Genomic DNA, 22883 nt, shown 5'->3' on the forward strand with positions numbered 1-22883 from the left:
GGCTTCTATACATATAGCGCAAGCAGAAAACTATAATTCAAAGTGGAAAGAGATGTTGATGAAACAGGGGTGGGGGGATCTCAAGAACAAGGAGAGACTAGGATTTTGGATGAAGATCTTTAGAGAGAACAATAACACAGAATATTATATTCATAAAGTAGCAAAAAGTATTCTAAGAACCAAGCCAACATGGGAATGGGGAAAGGAGATTCTCCCAATGGGGCTGAATGTAATTAGGGATAGACGCAATACGGGACTGGAATATAGTGGAGAAAACTGGCAAAGGAACCAATGTACTGTGAACAAATAACTAGAGAGGGAAAGGTAACAGACTGGGAAGATGCCAAGAACTTATTTGGACTGCGGGGTTAGAGATTGCCCTCCTTATCAAGGACTGATATCAGAGTATAAGCAAAGAGAAAGAAATGGGGGGGGGGCTCCTAAATGAAAGACCAGCACTCGTAGAGTTTTTAGTAGAATCTAGAACAAAAGTTGCTCTAAAATCAAAAGTTGATTAAGAAAGGAATAAGTAATACAGAATATAGAATATAGCACAATAACTATAAGAATGAATCAGAAGAGGTTAGGAAGGATTGGGAAGATTGACTGGATGAGCAATTCACAAAGAAACTATGGGGGAATAATATGCATGTCTACCAAATATTCTACAAAATCTAGATTTAGGATCTTTGCTTGGAAGTGTTTACATAGGTATTTTTATACCCCAAGTAGACTCCAAAGAATTTTTCATCAGGTAGAAAGCAAATGTTGGAGGTGTGATGGAAAAGAAAAAGGTAACTGGGAACATATTTTTCTGGGAGTGCAATGAGTTGGCACATTTTAAAGATTCCCTGCAGACTGCTCTATTGGAGATGCAGCATGAACAAATTTGGTGTAACTAGGGAAATGATTTTTTGAGATATATATATATATATAGAATTGGAATTTCCTAGACATAGTAAAGCCTTGCTGAGTCTAATTATGATAGATGCCAAAAAAGGCAATTACTAGACAATGGAAATCAAAGTTTAAACCAAGTTTACTAGAAGTAGCAAAGATAGTAACAGGGATAAAACAACTGGAACCTTTAGAAAAGGGTAAGAGGAAATTACATAGGAAAAATGGGAAATGTGGGATTAATACATGCAGAGGAGGAACAAGGTTTGAAATAAGGCAGGATTTGAATGAGCTATGTAATGGTTAACTGACGATGACTGGATATATTAAAAGGGATGCATAATGTTTGCAGCTATAATTGTGTCAACATGGTTTGTAATATGTAATCATCTCCCAGGCCCTAGCTTGTAAATGTTTCATCTCCCAAGCCCCTGCTTACACTTACCAAGGGTATCAGAACTTGTCACACATTTGGGATACATGGCTAGACTTAAAATGGCCATTGTGGTCATTAGCCTAGTAAACACCTATGAACCTATAATGTTTGCAAAGAAGATTGTGTTGTTATGGTTTATTTTCATTTACATAAATGTAAGATTGCCTATGCCATACTCGATAATTTAATAAAGAGGTTTCTTGTTTAAAAACGCTATATGAAAATGAAATATAGAGGATATATACTCATCCACATGACAAACATTTGGTAGTGACAGAGTTGAGGTGGTAACTATGTAACTAGATATTCTTTGACCACCAGAATATCCATTCACATAACTGTGACAAGCAGAAGTTAAGAAGCATTTATTAGGGCTGGAGTGATGCATTCTGTAGTTGGACAGTGCTGTCCAAAACCCTACCATTTGGGTGGTACTCTACAAGATGCCAGGAAGATTATTTTCCAACGAGGTCCAGGCTCACTCTGACTCCACAGGGTTATGCCACACACATGAAGGGCTAATGCAAATGAGAAAGTTAATAACTGGCATAAGACCGGTCTTGTTGAGCAGACTTCTCTCCTCCTGTGTACATATGTTGGGCACTATGACAATCAGCTGTCAATTTTTTTCCATAATAAACCCAGATTACTACTTTTAGTGATTAAACATCAAACACGTGACACAAATCATAATAAAAATAGCATCAAGGTAAGCATTGTATTAATATCACTGCATTTATTTACAGAGCACAACTACAAATCAGTCTAAGGAATCCTTTTACACTGAGAACACTCTAATGAACTCTCCTTACTCAAAACAAGTAAGAACACAATATACCAAGGAATACAGACAACAGATTGAACAGAAGTTGGTGCTGCAGGCCTAAACAAGTCCCTTTAGAAGAACAGACATCTCAACACAATCTGCTTCAGGCAGAGGAGCTCCCATTCACTTCTTGCCTTTCCAAGCCGTGATTCTTATTTTACTTTTAGTAAGTACTGAGACTAGCAAGTCTTATGTTACTCTTGCACTTCAGGGTAATGTTCATAAGGCAATAGCCTTGGTGAGGTCATGATAAACAAAATCGCCGAATATAACAGAAACAGGCACATTTTCAGCTTTCAGCATTAACATGTCTACAAAGAGTAAAGACAAACACTTACTTCAACTCGGACAGAATGACATTGGGATTCAGTGGTGACTGTAGTTCAGACAGTGCATCAGTGTAAGTGGCTTGCTTTAAACACATCTGCATGGTTTCCTTTATTTTAGAAGATGATTTGTCATTCATTTTAATCAGACTATTAAGAGTCTTGAGTTTATTAAGTGCTTCCACCTGTTAGGGATAACACGAGTATGATCAGCCATTCAAAAAATAACAGAACATGAACAAACATTTCATATGATTATTCAAAACAAAAAGCATATTTTTTTCAACTTTTATATTTATTTACATGAAATAAAAGACAGCCAAATACTCAAATATGCTAAACAAGCTGACTGATTTCTGGGATGGATTTGTATCATTTCATAGAACAGAAGCCATTCTCACTATTACAAAACTATTACAAAATGACACAGATACACTTTACTAAAACCCTACAAAACTTAAGGGCACCGAGCAAAGGAAAAAATCCCCCTATACCACCACACGGGAGAATACTTTTCTCAGCACCATTTTGTATGTGTGGGGTGCCGATAATGGAGTCTTGTCACTGAAATTAAAATATAGTTTAACTCCAGTAACACCAAATGTCAAAATACACCCCTCATACCTTTATTTATATACTAACTCTGATATCATTGCACCATATAGTAGGGGGAAATACTCCAAGTACTCAAACTTCTTGATGTTATCATATACAGTACTCCCCTGTCCACATTTAAATGTTTGCTTTTTCAAGGATCACAGTGAAAATCCTTGAACCTTCGATGGGAGAATGCTTGCTTCCAGGATTCATCAGTTTGTAGTTTATAGGTAGTTACTAGGCATGTCATCCAAGAGACCACTGAGGAGCCTGACAGTCTCCAATTTGCCCCTGCAGGATTATCTGTTTAAGTAACTTAAGAGTCAGACAGCACGCAAATGAGGCACAAGGAATTGAACCCTGGACTATGATATGCAGCCTGTTAACAGCTCACAGCCTTAATCCCTTTCACTGTTTGACAACTATAGGGAAACTGCAAAAGCTTTGCAAGTAAAAAAAAATACAATTCCCATACCATGTATACACTATGCCACTGCAACAAAAATAATTCTACAGTAAAACATGTGCAACATATACATCTAAACACAAATTTCATTGAAGTTAAACAAAAAACTAACTTGACCAGAAAATGAGTATGGGGGTTGGCTTCTCTGAATGTAGCTTTTAATGTTACTTATTCACTGATACTAGTTTCAGCTAAAAATGGCTTAAGTTAAAATGTCATGATCCCTACTACATCACTATACAAATGCTCACTAAACCATGGTAACACAGAAAGCAAATTCTAAAAAAGGATAGCCAATTAAAGGCAAACATCAAGAATGCACAACTTTTAAGCTACAGATCAGAGCAACAGATTGTAAAAGCAAATAAGTCACCAGTTATTCTACCACTTTTCCTATCTCCTAGACAAGTTACAAATGATATGTAACCATCAATTTATTTTTCCTCTGCCCTTAATTACTCTATTTAGTACATTTTGAACTCCATTGCTGTTTTTTGACCTTAACACCTCTTTCGAAAGGCAGGTGTGACCACTAAACACAATCAAAGTAATAATTCCTTGTGTCCATCCTATGCTACCCACCTTGCACCTTCCAGTTTTCATGCATTTCATTCACTGCACTGAAGTTCCAGTAGTTCAACAGTTAGCACTCTCATTTAGTGCATAAAGCTGTGGGTTCTAATCTTATACAATGCACTTGGATTCATTTTTTGCAATACCAACACTGGAGTACAGCATAAGTGGGCACTACACTCCTCTTGAGTCTGTCATCCTTGGAATAAGATGTTAAACCAAGGCCCCTATCTGCTTGTGTTAGTGGTAGTTCAGCTGAATGTAAAAGATCCCATGGCACTTAGCAAAAAGATTAGAGGAAATTCCCTGGTGTCTTGGACAAATTCCCCCTGCCCAGTATGAATACTACTCCGGGTCATTCCCTTGAAGAGAGGCCAATGGCCTAGTGAGGCTAACCCAATCAACAAAGTATAAATAAAAAAATCTTTTTTGTTTTTTTCAAAGAAAGTACTCGCTTAGTATTTCCTTTAAGTTGCATAAAAGTTTCTATCTTTTTTCCTATGAATGTTGAGCTAAGTTTAGCCTCCCTTCATATAACTTCTAAAGTAAATCACTTACAGTTTATACTGCTGCGATGTTCAATGTCCATCCTTTCCATGACATTATGAAAATGGTCCCCAGAACTCCACAAAATATTCCACATGAAGTCCTGCTGCCACTTTGTACAGACAGATAACTTCCAATTCTCTTGTAGTAAATCCTCTCCTAAGATAAGTAACCTGACAGTCTTACTTGCTGATCCTTTACTATTAAATTCATTACTAATACCATCAACAATAAGAATATTAACAATAACAAAGTCTAATACTAGTATAGGGTTATGGAACTTGCTGTACCGCTTGATTATCTCTACATGTCATCTCACAGGCCCACTAGTCTGTTTCCCCTCCATCTAAAGTTCTTTCTTGGGTTTTGCTTCTCTGACACATTTCTTTACATTTTTGCATTCAACATAACCTCTGTTTTTTCTTTCAAATCCCTCACTATCCTTGGCTTCAGGCTGCTCCTAACCAGTCTATCTACCCATTAATACCTCATCTGGTGTGTGAGCCAGATCACTTATTCCCCATCCGGAATCAGAGCCCCATAGCCTATTTACTCTCCAACACAGAAGAGAACCTTAACAGCCATTTCCCTCCCTTCTGAGGCAACAGTCTGTTGCTAAGAAAGCTGTCCTTCACATGATAGTCCACAACCTCCCTGTCTAACACTGCCTGAGTCAGCTGGCAGCATAACTAGAGGTTGTTGCTCCCCAATAAGTGCCCCTGGGACTGCTTCCCTGTCTTATCTGCTTTGTGCACCATCCAACTGCAGAGCTGGTACTGCTAACACTGCCTCCCCTTCACCCAGGATGGGCAGCCAGTAACAAGTGTTCATTTCCAATCTCCTTTGCATGGTTCCTTCAAATTTAAGTGGACAGGCTTTGAGCACTCTCTTCAGTTATTTTACTGTCACCTTTAGTCCCCTTATATATCATTTTATTGTACTACTTTGACATTTGCAAAAAACTGAAAGCTTTTTCAGTCTAGACTTCATGGAATGCTAGTAATGAAAGGACTGAAACAAACCCAGCCCCAACGTCACTACTGACCAATGTAGTGTTCCACTAACTCTCATTCTGACATCAGACAGAGATCCCTTGTAGTAATCAATCTTACCCTAAATGTTTGACTGAGTGAATTAGGTAAAACTCAACCTTTGCATTTCCTGTAATGCGTCCTCATTGCAATGTCTCCTTCAGTTAAGTGCCTTGGACAAATTTCATCAATCTCAATTCCTTTGAGTGATGTACATCTGCTCAGAGCAACAAATTTTTGCCCTGCAGCAAAATACTCTGGTCCTAGATTTACAACAGCTGTCTGGATTGTGCTGCCTTGCAGTTTGTGAACTGTGAATGCATCGCATGGAACCATTGGGAGCATTCTTCTTTCTATCAAGCCATAACTAAGTCTCACATCAAACACTAATGTAATCAGCTCAATCTAATGAATTCCAATGTAGTTGTCAAATTCTACTTTTACTCAAGGAATGTCTTGTTGATACAGTTGGTGCTTACGCCAGCCTTGGAATTCAATATCAGATATGATGCCCATGCTGTTCACGAGACCCTTTTCACATATCGACATTGTCAGCCCTCGGTAAATGGTCAACACTTTAGGCACTCCTGCACTTCTGTTAATGTCTGAGGGAATGATACTCTCAACTGGCACATTTAGCAATCACATGTCCTGCTCCATTAAACGATCATGAGCATAGATGATGAACTCCACCGATGAATCAACACTATTCATCACAAATTCATTGTGATGTTGAACCATCTTATTAGTCAGGATGATTATAATTGTTCACCCAGGGAAAAGTCACCTTCTTGCTTGCTTTGTTCAGCTTTTCTCACCAATATCGCGTATTGTTCTGGTGTCAGATGACCTTCGGAATTATTATTTAGAAGGTGTAGGAAAGTGCAATTGTTCTGCTGTCTGACAACTTCGCTCACCATTTCGTCTGGTTGTAGAAAAATTAGGTGTTCAAAAAAAGGAGAAAGCTGCATCACATCAACGATCAGCAACATGTTCACACCATCAAAGAGGTCGCTAATGCATTTAAGTACTTTTAGATGGAAATTGCTTTGATGGAGTAATTTCTAGGGCAGTATAAAGACTTCATCAATTATGATGAACCTTGCATGTGTCTTGAATTCAGGCAGCTTAGAATGTCTTTGAACAGGTAGCTTTAAGACTGAATGCAATGTCTGGCCACCAATTAATAAGGCTTCTACTCTAGTGGATGCACATATCTGAATAAACATTGCGTTTTTGTCAAGAATTCTGTAGCCTAGATGTATTTGCTCAACTACCAGCTTCAATGTGAACAATTTTCCAGTTCCTGCGCTGCCTGTTACAGTCAGATTGTTGGGGAATTTTCTCCTCGAATCTCTTGGTGAATTATTTTTATAAATGTGAAGAGTCTGTTTGGATCAACATTTAAGTTTTGCTAATTTTGGGTGAACTCTTGATCAGTCATCTGTGGCCTTTGATTCTTGTCAGGTAATTCAATGTGTACACCCTGGAAGAGAGGCTCATCGCCAGGTGCTGCACAATCAAACATGTGAATATGTTCAATGGCAGTTTCTAACTCCTATGCAAAGATACTTCTATCACTTCTTCTCTCTTTACTTCAAACAATGCTGCACAGCTTGTAAAGCCTGATAAGAGCTCAGATTCTGTTATGAATGGCTTGTGCAGAACTAGATGATTGTACAAGTACTCTTCCGGATCTCGAGATATGGAAAACTTTGGGTTGTGATGATGGCACTTTTTGTCCACTTTTTCTTTTCCCCATCTATAAGGGTTATATAAGTCGAGCCTCCCTGGTATTCATTTTCACTTTATCACCTTCATCATGGTCAAGATTTCTTTTACCACATTCACTGGCTCATACCACACTGCAAATGTGAATAAGGGCCTATTTTCTAGATTAACAGGTTGCTTCATGTAGCAGTCAATTAATGTTTCACAGATGTCATTTTTGTTTGAGGTGCTTGCAAAATGAATTACATTGTAATGCTTTTCTGGTACTCAGCTGTTAATGAAGACTGACTTGTGAGAGGTTATTTTATATTTCATTTTGCATATGCGCAATGCACACTTGCAAATGGACACTTATCACTGATTAAACATTACAGTGATGATTTTGAATATTATGCGCAAGGGATCAGAGCTGTTACGCTGTATTTGTATGATTGCCTCCCATAAGCTTTTCTCAAAATACATCATTTCTGCCTTGGAAACGTATTTGGCACTGTAGTATACTACTGCAAGACTACTTCCATGTGGCTGAATGTCGATATTTGCACACCAAAGTTTTAGCAGCAATGGATGGTAGTTGATGTACTCCTCACCCTCATGCTTTTCCAAGATAAAAATTCGACCACCATTTCTTATCAGTACACCTGATGCTCTGCTGTCAGATTTAGTATTGTGGTTTCTGCAGCCACCTTGCATGGGAATCCAAACCTACAGTAGGCAGACTGTTTGAAGCAACATGTGGTATAGTGATGCTCTTGACAATACATTACACAAGCTTATTCAATTCAAACTCCTCCTTTTCCTGAGGAATGTCGCAAGAGATGATTGAGGTCAGCTTCTGTATTGCTTCTTGTCTTTCTGAAACAATGTTATCAATTGAAGTTCTCAACCCATATCATGATGTGTATTATGAGATGCTCCATGGTTTTGGAACTCGATCCACCACCAGTAATTGATAACTTTTCCTCCAAAGACTGTTTTATCATTCAGCATGAGTTGGAGTAGACCCAGGAAATGATTGTGAAAGTGTCACATCATGAAAACAGGGAGCTTTTCTATCAACTTCTGAGTTTCTTGTGCAGTAAGGCTGCATGGATCTATGTTTGGTCACTCATCTGCTACCAAATGGACATAGCGTAATTCAGGCCAGTTCAAATTGTCACCACTGAAGCTCAGGAAGAAAGTCGGAGGGCTTAGTTGAGTGATCATAGCAGACAGCTCCTTTGTGCAGTCCTTAAAGTAGGCTCTTGATCCTCGAAAGCTCTTTACATACCAATGGAAGTCTTCCACAGCCTGTCTATCCTGTCTGATTTTTTTGCCATAAACATTAACATTACTTTGAGCACACAATAATTTAAAGATGGACAGCACATACAAAAGATACCCTGACAAATTAAAACACTTGTATTGGCCCATTATACATGTCTGAAAGTAATCTAATGGGTTGACTAAAACTGTGCGAGGTTCATTAAGTCCATTCATGCCTTATGGAAATGCTCATATTTATTTTGTTTATATTGAATTTTTCATGCTTTTTCAGATATTGAGCAGTAATTTCTGACTCTGGAAAACTTTAGTTATACATTGTATTTTTTTAACACATTGTAACTTTAAGACGAACAAGCAAGGGTGAGAAACATTTGATTGTTTTTTCATGATCTTGTGATTTCATTGGCACCTCTTTTAGATCCTGGTTTGTGTTAATGGCTTTAATTCTGAAGTAGCTCTGGTACTATTAAAAAAAAAAGCGCTTAGTTAAAACCTGCATCTGAGACTCCTTTTGTGCTTGCTTGTGTAGAATTGTTTGGTGGTAACCTGGAACTCAAACAAAGGAACAGTATTTCCTCCAGTGTCTTTCAATCCTTCCAAAAGTCAAGCAAGGAGGGGGTTGGAGGAAGGGAATTTGAGGAAAAATGAACATGGGCAACACAGATGGAATGTTGTAGTGAGTACATAACTTTTTGTATCAATTGTCATTTTCATTCATTCCTCAACTGTTGGGACAGAGTTCCCAGCTATCTAAATCCCAGAAGGACTCTAAGCACCACTGAGCCAAATGCTGCTATTCCCCTAGAGACTAGATTCAATTTGTAATGAGCAATAAAAGTATTAGGATTAGCCCAAGATGCGGCTGCACAAATATCTTCCGATAAAGATCTGGATATAAAGACTGAAGAAGTTGCCATACATCTGGTGGAATGTGCTTTTGGTGGTTTTGATAAAGAGCAGCCCAATTTTCTGTAAACAATGGCAATATAATCGGTTAACCATTTGGATAAGGTCACTTTAAAAATTGGTATACCTTATTTTGATTCTGAAAAGAGACAATAATTGTTCTAATTTCCTCAAATTTTTGGTTCTGTGTAGATAAAACTGTAATTGTCTGTGAACATCCAGAAGTATAACATATATTCTCCTTTACTTGAAAATTTGGAAAGACTGGGAAGTTGATAGTTTGATTGATACTGGATTCTGACACAACCTTAAGAAGAAAGGAAGGATTGCTCCGTAAGCGCACACTATCCTTATGAAAAATCACATAAGGAATTTTGGATGACAGGTCCTGTAATTCTGATAATCTTCTAGCAGAGGTAATGGCCACTAAAAGTTAGTTTTCCAAGTCAAGAATTTTGGTTCACACTTAGCTGATGGTTCAAACAGGGATTGTGTTAAAAGTTTGTAAAACAATGTTCAAATCCCAAGAAGGAGTGGGATCTTTTAATGGGGATACAAGTAGAAAAGTTCCCCTTAGAAAGGGTTTACAAAGCTTGGAGAATGCTAAAGATGAGTTATTTGCTCTTATATGAAAATTGTAAATGGAAGATAAGTGTTCTTTTCAAGTAGAAGAGCTAGCACCTTCATAGGAACCAGTGCTGAAAAGGGATCTAGATCATTTTGCTGTGCTGAAATGACAAATCATTTCCATTTACTTCTGTATAAAGTTTCCTAGTGGAGGTTTTGTAGGATAAGACAATGCGATGGACAGGGTAGGATAGCCTCGACTGTCTATCAATAAAGGGAAGTGGGGAAACCATGCGGTCAATTTTAGGCTTGAAATTTCCTTATTAGTCATGTCTGTCTGATGAGATAGTAGGTCTGGAGTTGGATGAAGAATCCATAGAAGATGAAGTAGAGGAGGCCAAAGAAAGGGAAAACCAAGTCTGATGAGAGCAGTAAGAGGCAATGAGGATTAACTGTGCTCTTCAATCAAGATGCTTTCTGAAGAAATTTGAGGATTAGAGGTAATGGGGGTAGGCATAAAAGAGACAGGGGACCAATTGTGAAGTAGAGCGTCTCTTGATAACTCCCCAGGTTGAGGGGATCAGGGCAAAGAACCTGTTGCACTTGTTGAGGGGAGATGCAAACAGATCGCAGCATGGTTGTCCACATCAACAGAAAATCCTTCATATTGAAGACCACTCATGAGGCATTAGAAAAGACTTGCTTAACTTGTCTACAAACACATTGGATTTACCTGGAATGTGCGTTGCTATCAGAAATCAATTGGATGAGATCGCCCACTGCCACACACACAGCTTTTCGACACAGGGGGTAAGATTTCGTTCTTACTTGCTTGTTGATGTAGCAGTCCACTGACATATTGTCCATCTGAATCACAACAGCCCCAGGTAGGGAAAGTATCTTGAAAGGCCTGCAATGCTAGGAGGAAATCTCTCATTTCTAGGACACTGATATGCGCACCTGCCTCTTCGCGGGAACATGTGCATTTACCGTCATTCTCAAGAAATTCCCCACACCTGATCTGGGAGGCATCTGTGGTCACTATGGCCTTGGGTTGGGGGTGAACAAAGGGATGACCTTTTTGTACTTAACTGCAGGGTATCCACCATAGAAAATAATGTTTGCAAGCTTGTGCTATTCTGATCTGACTGGATGGTGGAGAATGGACCACTGAGTTGACAGCGTCCACTGAAGAATTCTCATATGGTACTTTGCCAACGGTACCAAAATAATTGTGGTTGACATGGATCCCAAAGCTTGAAGGATCAGTCAAGCTGAAAGAGAAGAACTTTGAAAATGATCTTTCCATCCTGGAACTGAATAGTTTGAATGCTTGACAGAGGGGAGAGGCTATTTGACTGACCATATTGAGCAAGGCACCAATGGATTCCAATATCTATGTTGGTTTGAGATGTGATTTGTTGTGAATGATTGAAATCTCCAGGTGGGAACATACCTGGAGTATGAACTACCAAGCTAGAATCACATGATGCCTGGTCAGAGCTGTTATGAGCCAGTCATCTAGATATGGAAATACCCAAACTCCCTGCAGTCTCAAGTAAGTTGCTACTACTGCCATACACTTGGTAAACACCCTAAGGGCTGTGGTAAGACAAAAGGGCAGATTTCTGAATTGATAATGACTGGCTCCCAGCTGGAAGCATAGATATTTCCTGGACTGTCTGTTCATTTTGATATGATAGTAAGCATCCTGAAGATCTACTGAGCACATCCAATCGTCCTTGTGCAGAAAGCAGAATGGACTGAGCTGTGACCATCTGGAACTTTGTGTACTGAACAAACTGATTCAGACTGCAGAGATCCAAAATTGGCCTCCAGTCCCCTGTTTTCTTTGACACTAAAAAGAATCTTGAGCATGTTCCTGACTCCTCCTGGTCTGAAGGGACTTCTTGGCTGACTCTTTTCTAGCAGCTTATGTCTAGTGCTATTGCTTCCTTCTGATTGGGTGAAACATCAGGGCTTTGTTTTACTAATAGGGGGGTGGATGGGAAAATGTTATTGTATAACCTCTGGATATTATCCTCTGCACCCATGAATAATTTCTAGCCAGGCTCTCTAGTGCAGGGATAAATGACCCCTGCCTGCCTCCAGAGATGGACAGTCAGTCCTCCTTTCAGGAGTGCTGATAGGATCTGTCAGAGAATGTATCTCTAGATCCCTGGTTATGCATATTACCTCTGCCATGGGGAAGACATCTTCCATTAGAGTTCCCCCTCTCTGCCCCTGGGGGAACTGTCTCCACATGGATCTTGGAAGGGACCCTGGCATTTTTTGAACCACATTTTCCATCTACCTCATTGGTTCCTAGAAAAGGACAGTTGAAAGATAGGAAAATGTACACCCACAGCAGACAGGGTTTTCCTTCCTGCTTATACCTAGAGAGTGGGTCTTTTACTTTGGGGCCAAATAAGGAATTTCCATCAAAAGCAGCATTGGCAAAGGAATACTTGAATGGTTCTGCAAAGTCACACAAGCACATCCAGGCAGGCCTTCTGATGGAAATGCCTGAACCTGCCACCCGTAAGGTACCTTCAGCTGCGTGGGAGATAGACCTCATGGACAAGTTTGGAATGGACTGAAGGGTAGCTAAGTCTGAGGCAATAGTGCTCACTGCCATGGAAGACATGGTCCCAGTGAGGGATTTGGTAAGCTCCTTAATCAAATCCCTCTGGAGACTCGTGAAGTGTGCCAAATTATTCAGGGACCGAAGGGCAAAGGTTGCCAAAATTACAGACATGCTTCCCAAATCTATCCAGATTCCAAGACTCCCTGTTAAGCGGTGGAAAGAGGAACTATGTTCTACTAGTTCCTTCTATGTGGCTGCCACTGCGACCAACTCGACCAACTGGTACTTCCTTGCTCCAATATTCTCTGTCCTTCAGTGGTGCCAGGATCCTAATTGGTCTCTTGGGGATAGACTTGATGGTGGCAGGCTCCTGTGGCCTTTCCAGTTGTTGTAGATGTCTTGGGAGGTACATACCAAAAGGGGCATTGTACTCTATAATGGGTCTAATGACTGGGAAATAGAGGGGAACAATGATCTCTTTTTTCCTGGATGAGAAACCTTTTGTGATGAGGTGTGCCATGTCGAAGGATTATCAAAGGAGAGACTACTGTCCACCTGTGTCCCAAGGTCTCTTATCACACTTTCAGTGTTAAGTAGACTACCACCTATGTGGTAGTTCATGGGTACAGAGTTTTACCAAAGGGGATGACAATGCACTTTTTCACATTGAGCTTGAGGCCATGACTTTGACACCAGGCATCTGTCTCAGTGAGGCCCTTTTGTAGGATGTCCACATTGTTAGGAGTTTTGATTATGGCTCCTAGTTTGCAGTCATCTGTGAACTTCATTAGCCAAAGACCTTCTGTGTTAGTCTGTACTTCAGAAAAGTAGATACCAAACAGGAAAGGACCCAGGACTGAACCCTGTGGTACTCCACTTGTCACTGGTCTGAAGTTGGATTTGGAGTCTGCTACTTTCACAGTGTGGGTTCTGTCAGTGAGCCAGTTGACAACCCATCTTATGACATAGGGATTTATACCCAGTTTAGTGAGTTTATCTATAATTCCAGAGTGGGGGTATGGTGTCAAAAGCCTTGGTGAGATCTAGATAGGCTGTGTGAACCACCTTACCCTCATCAATGGCTTTGGTGACTGCTTCAAAGACGTCTATCAGGTTTAGGAGACATGATCTGCCTTTTACAAACCCAAACTGGGTGGGGTCCAGAGTTTAGAGATTGCCAATGTCTTTGTTTATAAGTTCCATGATGATATGTTCCATGGCCTTGCAGACTAGGCTCGTTAGGCTAATGGGGCAGTAGTTCCAGGTGTCCATGGTGGCTCCCCCTTTGTGGAGTGGGATAACCATCACTGTGCACCATTCAGTGGGCACAAAGCCTGAGGTGAGGCTATGACTGAACATGGTGCTTAGGTGGGGTGCCAGTTCATTCTTTAGTTCATGTAGCACGCAGCCTGGGATGTTGTCGGGACCCATGGATGCTGTGTTCTTGGTTTTGGAGAGTGTGGTTTTTACCTGTGGAGCCGTGATTACAGGAACTTTCCATTCTTACAGTATAGAGATGGGCCCTTTAGGGGGTGAGAGAAGGGTAGTTAGCACTGAACCTATCTGCCAGGATGTTGGCAATATCAGTTGGCTCTGTATATTTAGTGCCATTGTGCTGCAACTCGGAGCAGAATTGAGTGTTGCCATTGAGATTCTTGACATAGCTATAGAATGCTTTGTGGTTGTCTTTAGAATCAGTGGCGATTTTGTTTTCTTAACTAGCTTTGGAGGATTTTATGAGGGATCTCAGCTTCTTACTGAGGCTGACCAGGGAGTTCCTTCAATCATGGGATTTTATTATACTTTGCAACAGTTTGTTTCTTCTGTTGTAGAGTTTGTTTATGGCAGGGGACCACCAGATTGGCTTCCTTTTTTTGGAGGATAGCATCTTGGTTCTGTTAGGGATAGCATGATCCATGCACTCGTGTAAGTGCTTATAAACCTTAATTGAAACAATAACAAACTATCATCAGCACTCTTTCTTGACCTTTCTTAGGCCTTCGATATGGTTAACCATCAGCTACTGCACAGTTCCCTGAAAGTTGTCTTCTTAGACCATCACTCACTACAATGGTTTCAGTCCTATCTAATTGGTAGACAGCAGGCTGTCCTATGGCAGGATAAGATGTCATTCCATCTTCCAGTCACCCTAGGAGTCCCTCAAGCCTCTATACTAGGACTCCTCCACTTCTCTATCTTCATAAACTACCTTCATACTACCATCCCAAATGCACACTGTATCCAATATGCAGATTATTCTACCTTGATATGCTCTGCCTCCTCTCAAACAAATCTCCTATCCCTAACCCAGAATACCTTTAATAACATTGGAAACTGGCTAATTAATCAACAACTGCTCCTGAATTCTAACAAAACCAAGCTGCTACTTTTCTCCCCTACCCATAGGTCCACTCATTCATTCTTCACTATTAAGTCTAACAATGGGACCATTATCTCCCCAGATGACCAAACTAAGCTCCTAGGAGTATTAATAGACAACAACCTCAAATTTGACACACACATTGACCACACTATTAAGTCCATTAACAAAAAACTAGGCTCCCTTTACAAGGTCAAACCTTTCCTCACCCCTTTTGCTAGGGTTGCTATTGCACAAACCCATCTTCTCTCCAATCTCTTCTATGCCTCACCAGTATTTACCAACCTTTCTAAAACTACCCTCAACAAACTATCCTCCTATTACTACCATATAGCTAGATTTGCCACTGATAAGGCATACAGGACTCACCACTGCAACAAGCTAGTTCATCTTGGATGGCTGGAATTTCCTTCCCTTTTGCAGTTCAACCAACTTATAGTAGCACACAAAGTACTCAACCAGCCTGATAATACCTCGACTCTCAAGAACGTTATCAGCCTACATAATGCTCTCAGGCCACTTCAATCCTCAAATAAACTATTGGTCCTAACCCTAAAATCCAACAACACAGCAGGGGATTCTCTGTTTGCAAACTCAGTTGGTAAAATTTGGAACCTACTTCCTGCAGCCCTTACCCAAGAATCTTCTCTATCCCTATTTAAAAAAGGCCTCAAAAAATACTTTAAATCACATTGGCTCTGCCCCTGACTAACCCAACTCAACAACTTGGTGTTTCTGTACTCAACTGATTACTAGCAAGCCAGTCATTCTATTGATCAAATGTGTTATGTTATAATGTACAGTTTTGCCTGCTAGACACTGAGTTAAACCTTTGGCATGTGGCAGCGTATTCCTACTGTGCTACGCATTGTGAAATGATGCATCTATATTCTTTTCTCGCTCCGGTAAACCTTTAGCATGTGGTAGCGTACTCCTACTGTGTTAATCCTGGTGAAATGATGCATCTACATTCTTTTTTCACTCTGTTTTAGTACTATTATTATGCCTTGTTTTTGGAGCTTTTCTCCCCGGGCCTCCTCTGAAAATGGACATGTATCCAGTTGGACTATCTAGGTCAACAAATGTAAAATAAAAATAAAATAAAGTGCATTTGTGTAGGATTCAGCAGTCGTACCTCTACTGTCCGTCTGCATGGGTGTCATGAAGTTTGCCACTTCTGTCTTAAGAAGCGTGAAGTTGGCTTTGGAGAAATTTTATACGGTGGTTTCCCTAATGGGGGGGGTGGGGGCGGGATGTGGATGTCTAGGGTGATTAGCTTGTGGTCGGATCTGACCAACGAGGAACTGACCTCTGGTGTGGAACACCGGTCGCCCATGTTGGTAATGACCAGGTCTAGGATACTGCTGCCCCTGGTGGGGGTGTGGATAAGTTGATCCAAGGCACTGGAATTTATGAATTCCAGAAAATGTTGAGCCAAAGAGTTGGTACACGAGTCATTTTCCCAGTTAATGGTGGGGTAGTTGAAATCTCCCATTATTAGGGTGTTGGGTTGTACCCTAATATTGTCCAGTGCATCAAGAAATGAGGAGTGGGAATCCCAGGGCATGGTGGGGAATCTGTAACAAGTTACAATTTGGATTGCAGTCTTGCCCAGAGTTAGTTGCACTTGGATAATTTCGGATGCCTTATGCTGAGCAACTAGCCTGGAGGTGTGGATATCCTTAATGAATATGGACATGCCTCCACCTTTAGTGTTTCAGTCCAGGTTAGGTGACTGAAAGGTATGGCATGAATTATAGCCTGGTAATGCAGGGGTGCTCTCTGGAGCCTTGAACCAGGTCTCTGTCACTGCACAGATGTCGATGTTCTCCATTTTAAGGAGGGCCTCAAGTGAATGCATTTTGAGGTTTAGAGTTCTAGCATTAAGTAGCATTACCCTCAGATTTTGCTTGCTTGTACCTGTTGTCATGACAATCAAACCAGTTTATTACTGCCATCTGTACCACATACTCTAGCCAGCATTTTACATAAGCTATTGACTCAGTCAAATACAGTTGAGGGTAAACAGTGAATATGTAAATGCTTCCAAAGGATCTCAGGATGTCATGTTGAATACTGCTGCAAGACTTGGGAAAACCAATTACAGAATAACACAGTTGATTTCTGTCCATTGTGATATTATTCATAACTTTAGTAAGGACAATATGAGAACAATTCTGAGTCTGAAATCCAGAAAAAAACGGGTGCAGAATGAGCACTTTTAATGGTAACTAGTCTTCTGCCCATCCACTTTGGAACTTTGCTGTACAGTCGGTATTTGTTGCCCATAACAGACCTCATTAGAGAGAGAGAAGCCTGCACTAACACCGCAATGTTGATGCGCTGCAAATAAACATTTGTGCCCATCAGTCATCAGTTCGCAGATGATTTGGACTATGTCTATGTCAATAGCTGGCATGTGTTTTAACCATTTGAAATGATTCACTAAGACACTGCTTTGCTTAGGGACTCTTAGCAGTATGCCCTTGAACTCTGGTGTTATTTACATGGGCAACAGGTTCTACGTTGTCTCCAAGGTGAGAGATCTTGGAGTTATCCCTGATGACAGGTTTACATTGAGGGGGGAGCAAGTGTCTGGCATTACCACATATTCTTGTTACAATCTAAAGAATACAGCCCAGATCAAACACCTTCTATAAGAGGACTCAGTCATGGTCAGTTGTGCTTTGGCTTCTTCCCATCTCAACTACTGTTACTACCTTTTATCTGGGCCTGCCTGAAAAAGATCTTTGCCAGTTACAGCAAAATCAAAACTCCTCCACCTGACGGATACCCCCTCATTACCATCTTGTTAGGCTGGTATTGTAGACCTTATTTCGGTGGCCTTTTGAGTCTTGTGCAGTTTGCAATATTCCTGTGCTGTCTTACTTGGCCTTATCTGACCAAAGTTCACATTATTTTGAAGGGTTGCTAGTTCCACATTATATAGCGTATGCCCTCCTATTGAGTTACTGGTGATCCTAAGGGTGTGGCTTGAATCCTCTAGGATTTAGCCCTTTTTGCATCAGACCAGCACCTTTGGTACTTCCTACCTTAGTGGCTTTGTGAGTGTCCAGTATTAGAAAGCTTCAAGAGCTCCTTGACGTCACTTCTGGTAGCATTTGAACTTACAGCAACATTTACAAGCAAATTTTTTATTACTTGTTTATCCTTCAGTGAGAGTTTTCACTTTCATTGTACATATAGTTAAAAGTAAACACAAAAATATAGTTTTAGCAAGCCCTGGCCACTTCCTCTGCCTTTACATATACCTCTGTTCTAACTGTAGCTATGTGTAACACACATAATGCACATACCTCTGCTGTCCATATAAAGCTTCCTCACTTTCAAGTCTGGCAATACAAATGCAATCCTGGGATAGTATTCAGTGCTCCTGTTTCTCTCTCTTGCCTGTTTATGTGACAGTCCATGTGATCACCTCTCCAATTACTAGTGCTCTCATCTTCCAACCACTCACCTGTGGTCCCTGCTGTGGTTCTGCCTAGGCTGTATGTACTCTCTTGCCTTATGCTCATAAGTTGCCCTTCCAGTATGCAGCACGTCTATTGTTGCATATTTTCCTGCATGTGTGTCATCACAAATGTACCTGAAATCTTAAATCTACCTCCTATCTCTAAGGCCTCATTGCCCTTTCTGCCAGGCCTTCCCACTAATCACCCATTTCCCTTCAATATCTTCTGCCATACATGCCCCAGCTTCTTTTCTCTGCATTTTCTGGCACACTGAACTACACCTCTCCTTCTCCGTCTACCCCCATTACTCTTCCATTTATACTCCAGAACTATTGTCCTCTGTACTTACATCTTCTGGCCCTGTGCTACTCACCTTCCTTAACAGACGTCATTAAATTGAGAAGCGCGCACTATTATTGCAATGTTGATGAGATGATGATACAGAGTTGTGGTCTCTTTCTGTCCTTGTTGTTACTTTGGACTAAAACTTGTTATCACTCTGTCACCAACACAAAGTCGCTGACCTCCTCAGACATTTTTTAGACTAAATCTAACCTACTTTCTGGAATCCCAATCATCGTGCAAGCTGAGAATGCATATCTACTCCACTGGTATCTAAGCCACAATCATCATACTGCTTACTTAGCTCACTCTCAGCTTCAAACTTTCCCTCCTTTTGTTTAATTACCTGCCTGATACTAATCTTATATACTTAAATGTATAAAATAGAAAAGGGCAATGCTTCAGTGAAAAGTACAGTTTTGTACCTACCATAAATGTAGATGTTCGAAGATCCACATTGCTGCAGTCCTAACACTTGGGTAGTCCGCTGTCCTTGGTCGGCCCGAATATCAAAGTATAAGGCTGACGTCGGTCAGGGCGCATTTGACTGACGTCAGGACGTCAGGGTACAAATGCGCATGACCGACGTCATATCCTCAGTCTTTTCTTGCCCCAGATGTCAGAAGACCCTAAAAATAAAGGTCAAAGCCAAAAGACAGCAAACCACCAACCAACCACCCCTGCACTAACTATATGTACAATATATACAATATACACAAAATGTACAACCCAACCCACACAACCGCCTCTAACTACAGAGGGAAGGAGGGAGGAGTAAATTGGACTGCAGCAATGTGGATCTTCGAACATCTACATTTATGGTAGGTACAAAACTGTACTATGTTCTTCATCTCACATTGCTGCAGTCCTAACACTTGGGTAGAATCCCAAAGCAGAGGTAAGGGAGGATGGCTAACTACAAGGAAGCAGGAGCTGCCAAAATGCCCTGCAAAACAGCAGTGGCAAAACCAGCCCTGGACTTAGAGTAAAGTGGCAGGTGATAATGCCTAGAGAAAGTATGTACAGAACTCCAAGTAGCTGCCTCCAAAATATCCTTGGTTGCCACTCCCCTCAAAAGCTGTTGAAGTGGCAGTAGCCCTAGTGGAATGAGGCCTAATCCCAGCTGGAATCTCCTTGCCATGATGGGAATAACAGAAAGCAATGCAAAACCCAATCCACTTAGAAATAGTTTGTTTTGATACAGGCTTGCCCTGAGAACTCGAGGCAAAAGAAACAAACAACTGCTGAGACTGCCTGAACCCTTTAGTTCTGTCCAAATAATAACGCAACTGCCTGTGGACATCTAAAGTGTGCAAAATCTTTTCCCCTTTATTTTGGGGATTTGCATAAAAAGTAGGCAAATGAATAGTTTGGTTTAAAGCCACACTAGAAACCACCTTAGGCATAAAGGAAGGATTAGTGCGTAATGATACCCTATCCTTATGGAAAATCAAGAAAGGCTCAACTGCCATAAGGGCCTGTAATTCAGAAACCCTTCTTGCAGAGGTAATGGCCAACAAAAAAGCAGTCTTCCAAGATAAATATTTCAACTCAGCAGTAGCTGCAGGCTCAAAAGGTTGTATAGTGAGTTTCTCCAACACAAAATTGAGATCCCAAGCAGGAGTAGGAGCTCTTCGTGGGGGTCTTATATTCTTTGCCCCTCTAAGAAATTGCTTGAACAAAGGATGAGAAAACAATGGTGGGTTGCAATCATAGTGAGCTGAAATTGCTGCAGCATGAACTTTAATAGAAGAGAAAGACAAACCTTTGTCCAGTAACTCAGTAAGATATTGAAGAGCCACACTCAAATTAGGCTCAGAAACATCAAAATCTTTTGCTGCACTCCAAAACAAAAACCTCTTCCATTTGTCTGCGTACACTTTCCTTGTACTAGGCCTCCTAGCTTCCAAAATAACATTCAAAACTTGCTGAGGAAGTGGAGGCCCACTTTGGTTCAAAACAGAATATGCCAGGCTGTTAGGTGCAGAGAGTGAAGCTTGACATTTAGCAAATGGCTGTCCTCCTGCGACAACAGGTGTGGAATCAAGGCAAAGGCCATGGAGGCTACCGTAACAGAGTGCTCAGTAATGGGTACCGGTGTTGTCGAGGCCAATACGGAGCTATTAAAATCATCCTTGGCTTGTCCTGTCTGACCTTTAGAAGTACCTTTGGGAGGAGAGGCAGAGGTGGAAAGGCATATACATGAAGATTGCTCCAATTGAAAGAAAGAGCATCCACTTTCCAAGCTGTGGGATGAAACCTTTTGTGCAAAACTTTGGCAGCTGATGGTTTAGTGGAGAAGCGAACAGATCTATGTCTGGAGTTCCCCATGACACTGTCAATTTCTGAAATACATGAGGATCCAATTTCCACTCGTGGGGATCCATAATTCGTCTGCTCAACACATCTGCTAAGGAGTTCTGTGCTCCTGGCAGAAACCTTGCCTGAAGATTGAGCTGTAAACTGAGAGCAGTCTCCCACAAAATCATTGCTTGCCTGCATAGTGGATAAGAATGCGTTCCCACTTGCTTGTTGATGTACCACATGACAGTTGTGTTGTCTGTTAGAATCAACACCTGTCCTGGAAGAAGCAATTCCTTGAAAGCAATTAATGCAAACTGGACTGCTAACATCTCCTTCATGTTGATATGTAGATGTTGTAGTCTGACAGGCCACTTGTTTTGTATCCACTTTCCATTTAGATGAGCTCCCCAAGCTTTGTCTGAGGCATCTGTCGTTAAAATCTGACTCGCCTCTGGCTGGGTCACAGAGAGTCCCTTGTTTAGGTGACATTCCTGAGCCCACCACAAAATTCCTTTTGAATGCAAGGTATTATTGGAATGACAGTGTCTAGATCCTGGCAGTGCTGTGTCCATACATTTTTGAGATACCATTGTAGCTTCCTCATATGCAGTTTGGCATTGGGAAGCACCAGAATACAAGATGCCATGAACCCTAAGGCTTGAAGGACTGTCCTTGCAGTCAGCCCGGACTGATGAGATAGTTGATGGAAGTAAAGGGATAGACTCTTTTGTTTGTCCGGGGTTAAAAAGGCCATCTGGGATGCTGTATTCAGTCTCACACCCAGAAAGCACATGTCTTGAGAGGGTACTAGACTGGACTTTATTTCGTTCACAGAATACCCTAGGCATCTTAGCACTGCTATCACATAATCCAAATGATGAAGAAGCTCTCCTCTTCCTTGAGCCAGAATTAGGCAGTCGTCCAAGTAAGGATAGATCTGTATTCCTTTTTGTCTGAAGAAAGCTATCACTGGAGCCAGAACTTTCGTGAACACTCTGGGCAGTAGATAAGCCAAAGGGCAATGCAGAGAACTGATAGTGAGAAGTCCCAGCTCGAAAACGCAGATACTTCCTGCAACTTAGTCTGATAGGAACATGAAGGTAAGCCTCCTTGAGATCCAAAGTTACCATCCAATGATCTTTGCCCAGCAGAGGTAAAAGCTGCTGCAACGTCAACATTTTGAACTTGGGAATGTCCAGATAAGTGTTGAGGATAGATAAATCCAAAATTGGTCTCCACGTGTTCCCCTTCTTTGGTACTAGGAACAGGCGAGAATAAAATCCTAGGCCCACTTCTGGCTGTATGGCCCCTAGTTGGAGCAACAGAGAAACCTGTTTGTGAGCCTCTAGTCTTTGTGGAGGAGGAACGTCTGGCATGCCTTTGAAAGGAGGCAAGGTATGGAAATAAAACCTGTAGCCGTGGTGAATGATATCCAATACCCATCTGTCCTGGGTAATTAAACTCCAATTTTCTTTGAAAAGTGCCAACCTTCCTCCCAAAGGTGCTGCCAGACGAGCAGGCTCTGGCAGCTGAAAAGGTAGGTCATTGGGTCTGCTGACGAAAGGACTGACCCCTGCCCTCACCCAAAGCCTGTGCAGGAGAACTCCCTGTTCTAGGCCTGAAAGAGCC

General features: G+C 41.1%; 1 protein-coding gene across 4 annotated transcripts in view; it reads right to left on the bottom strand.

Annotated features, from left to right (window-relative positions):
• The window catches only part of PIK3CB (phosphatidylinositol-4,5-bisphosphate 3-kinase catalytic subunit beta), a gene marked incomplete at its 3' end in the record, with an annotated part of 1563003 nt that overhangs the window by 376517 nt on the left and 1163603 nt on the right, over positions 1-22883 (bottom strand). For all 4 annotated transcript variants that reach the window (XM_044070037.1, XM_044070038.1, XM_044070035.1 and 1 more), the window contains 1 exon segment: positions 2498-2670. In XM_044070037.1, the coding sequence (XP_043925972.1) occupies positions 2498-2670 (173 nt within the window).

This window comes from Protopterus annectens, chromosome 4.part1 (assembly GCF_019279795.1).
Source record: "Protopterus annectens isolate FY-2018-M chromosome 4.part1, PAN1.0, whole genome shotgun sequence".
NCBI classification, from domain to species: domain Eukaryota; kingdom Metazoa; phylum Chordata; order Ceratodontiformes; family Protopteridae; genus Protopterus; species Protopterus annectens.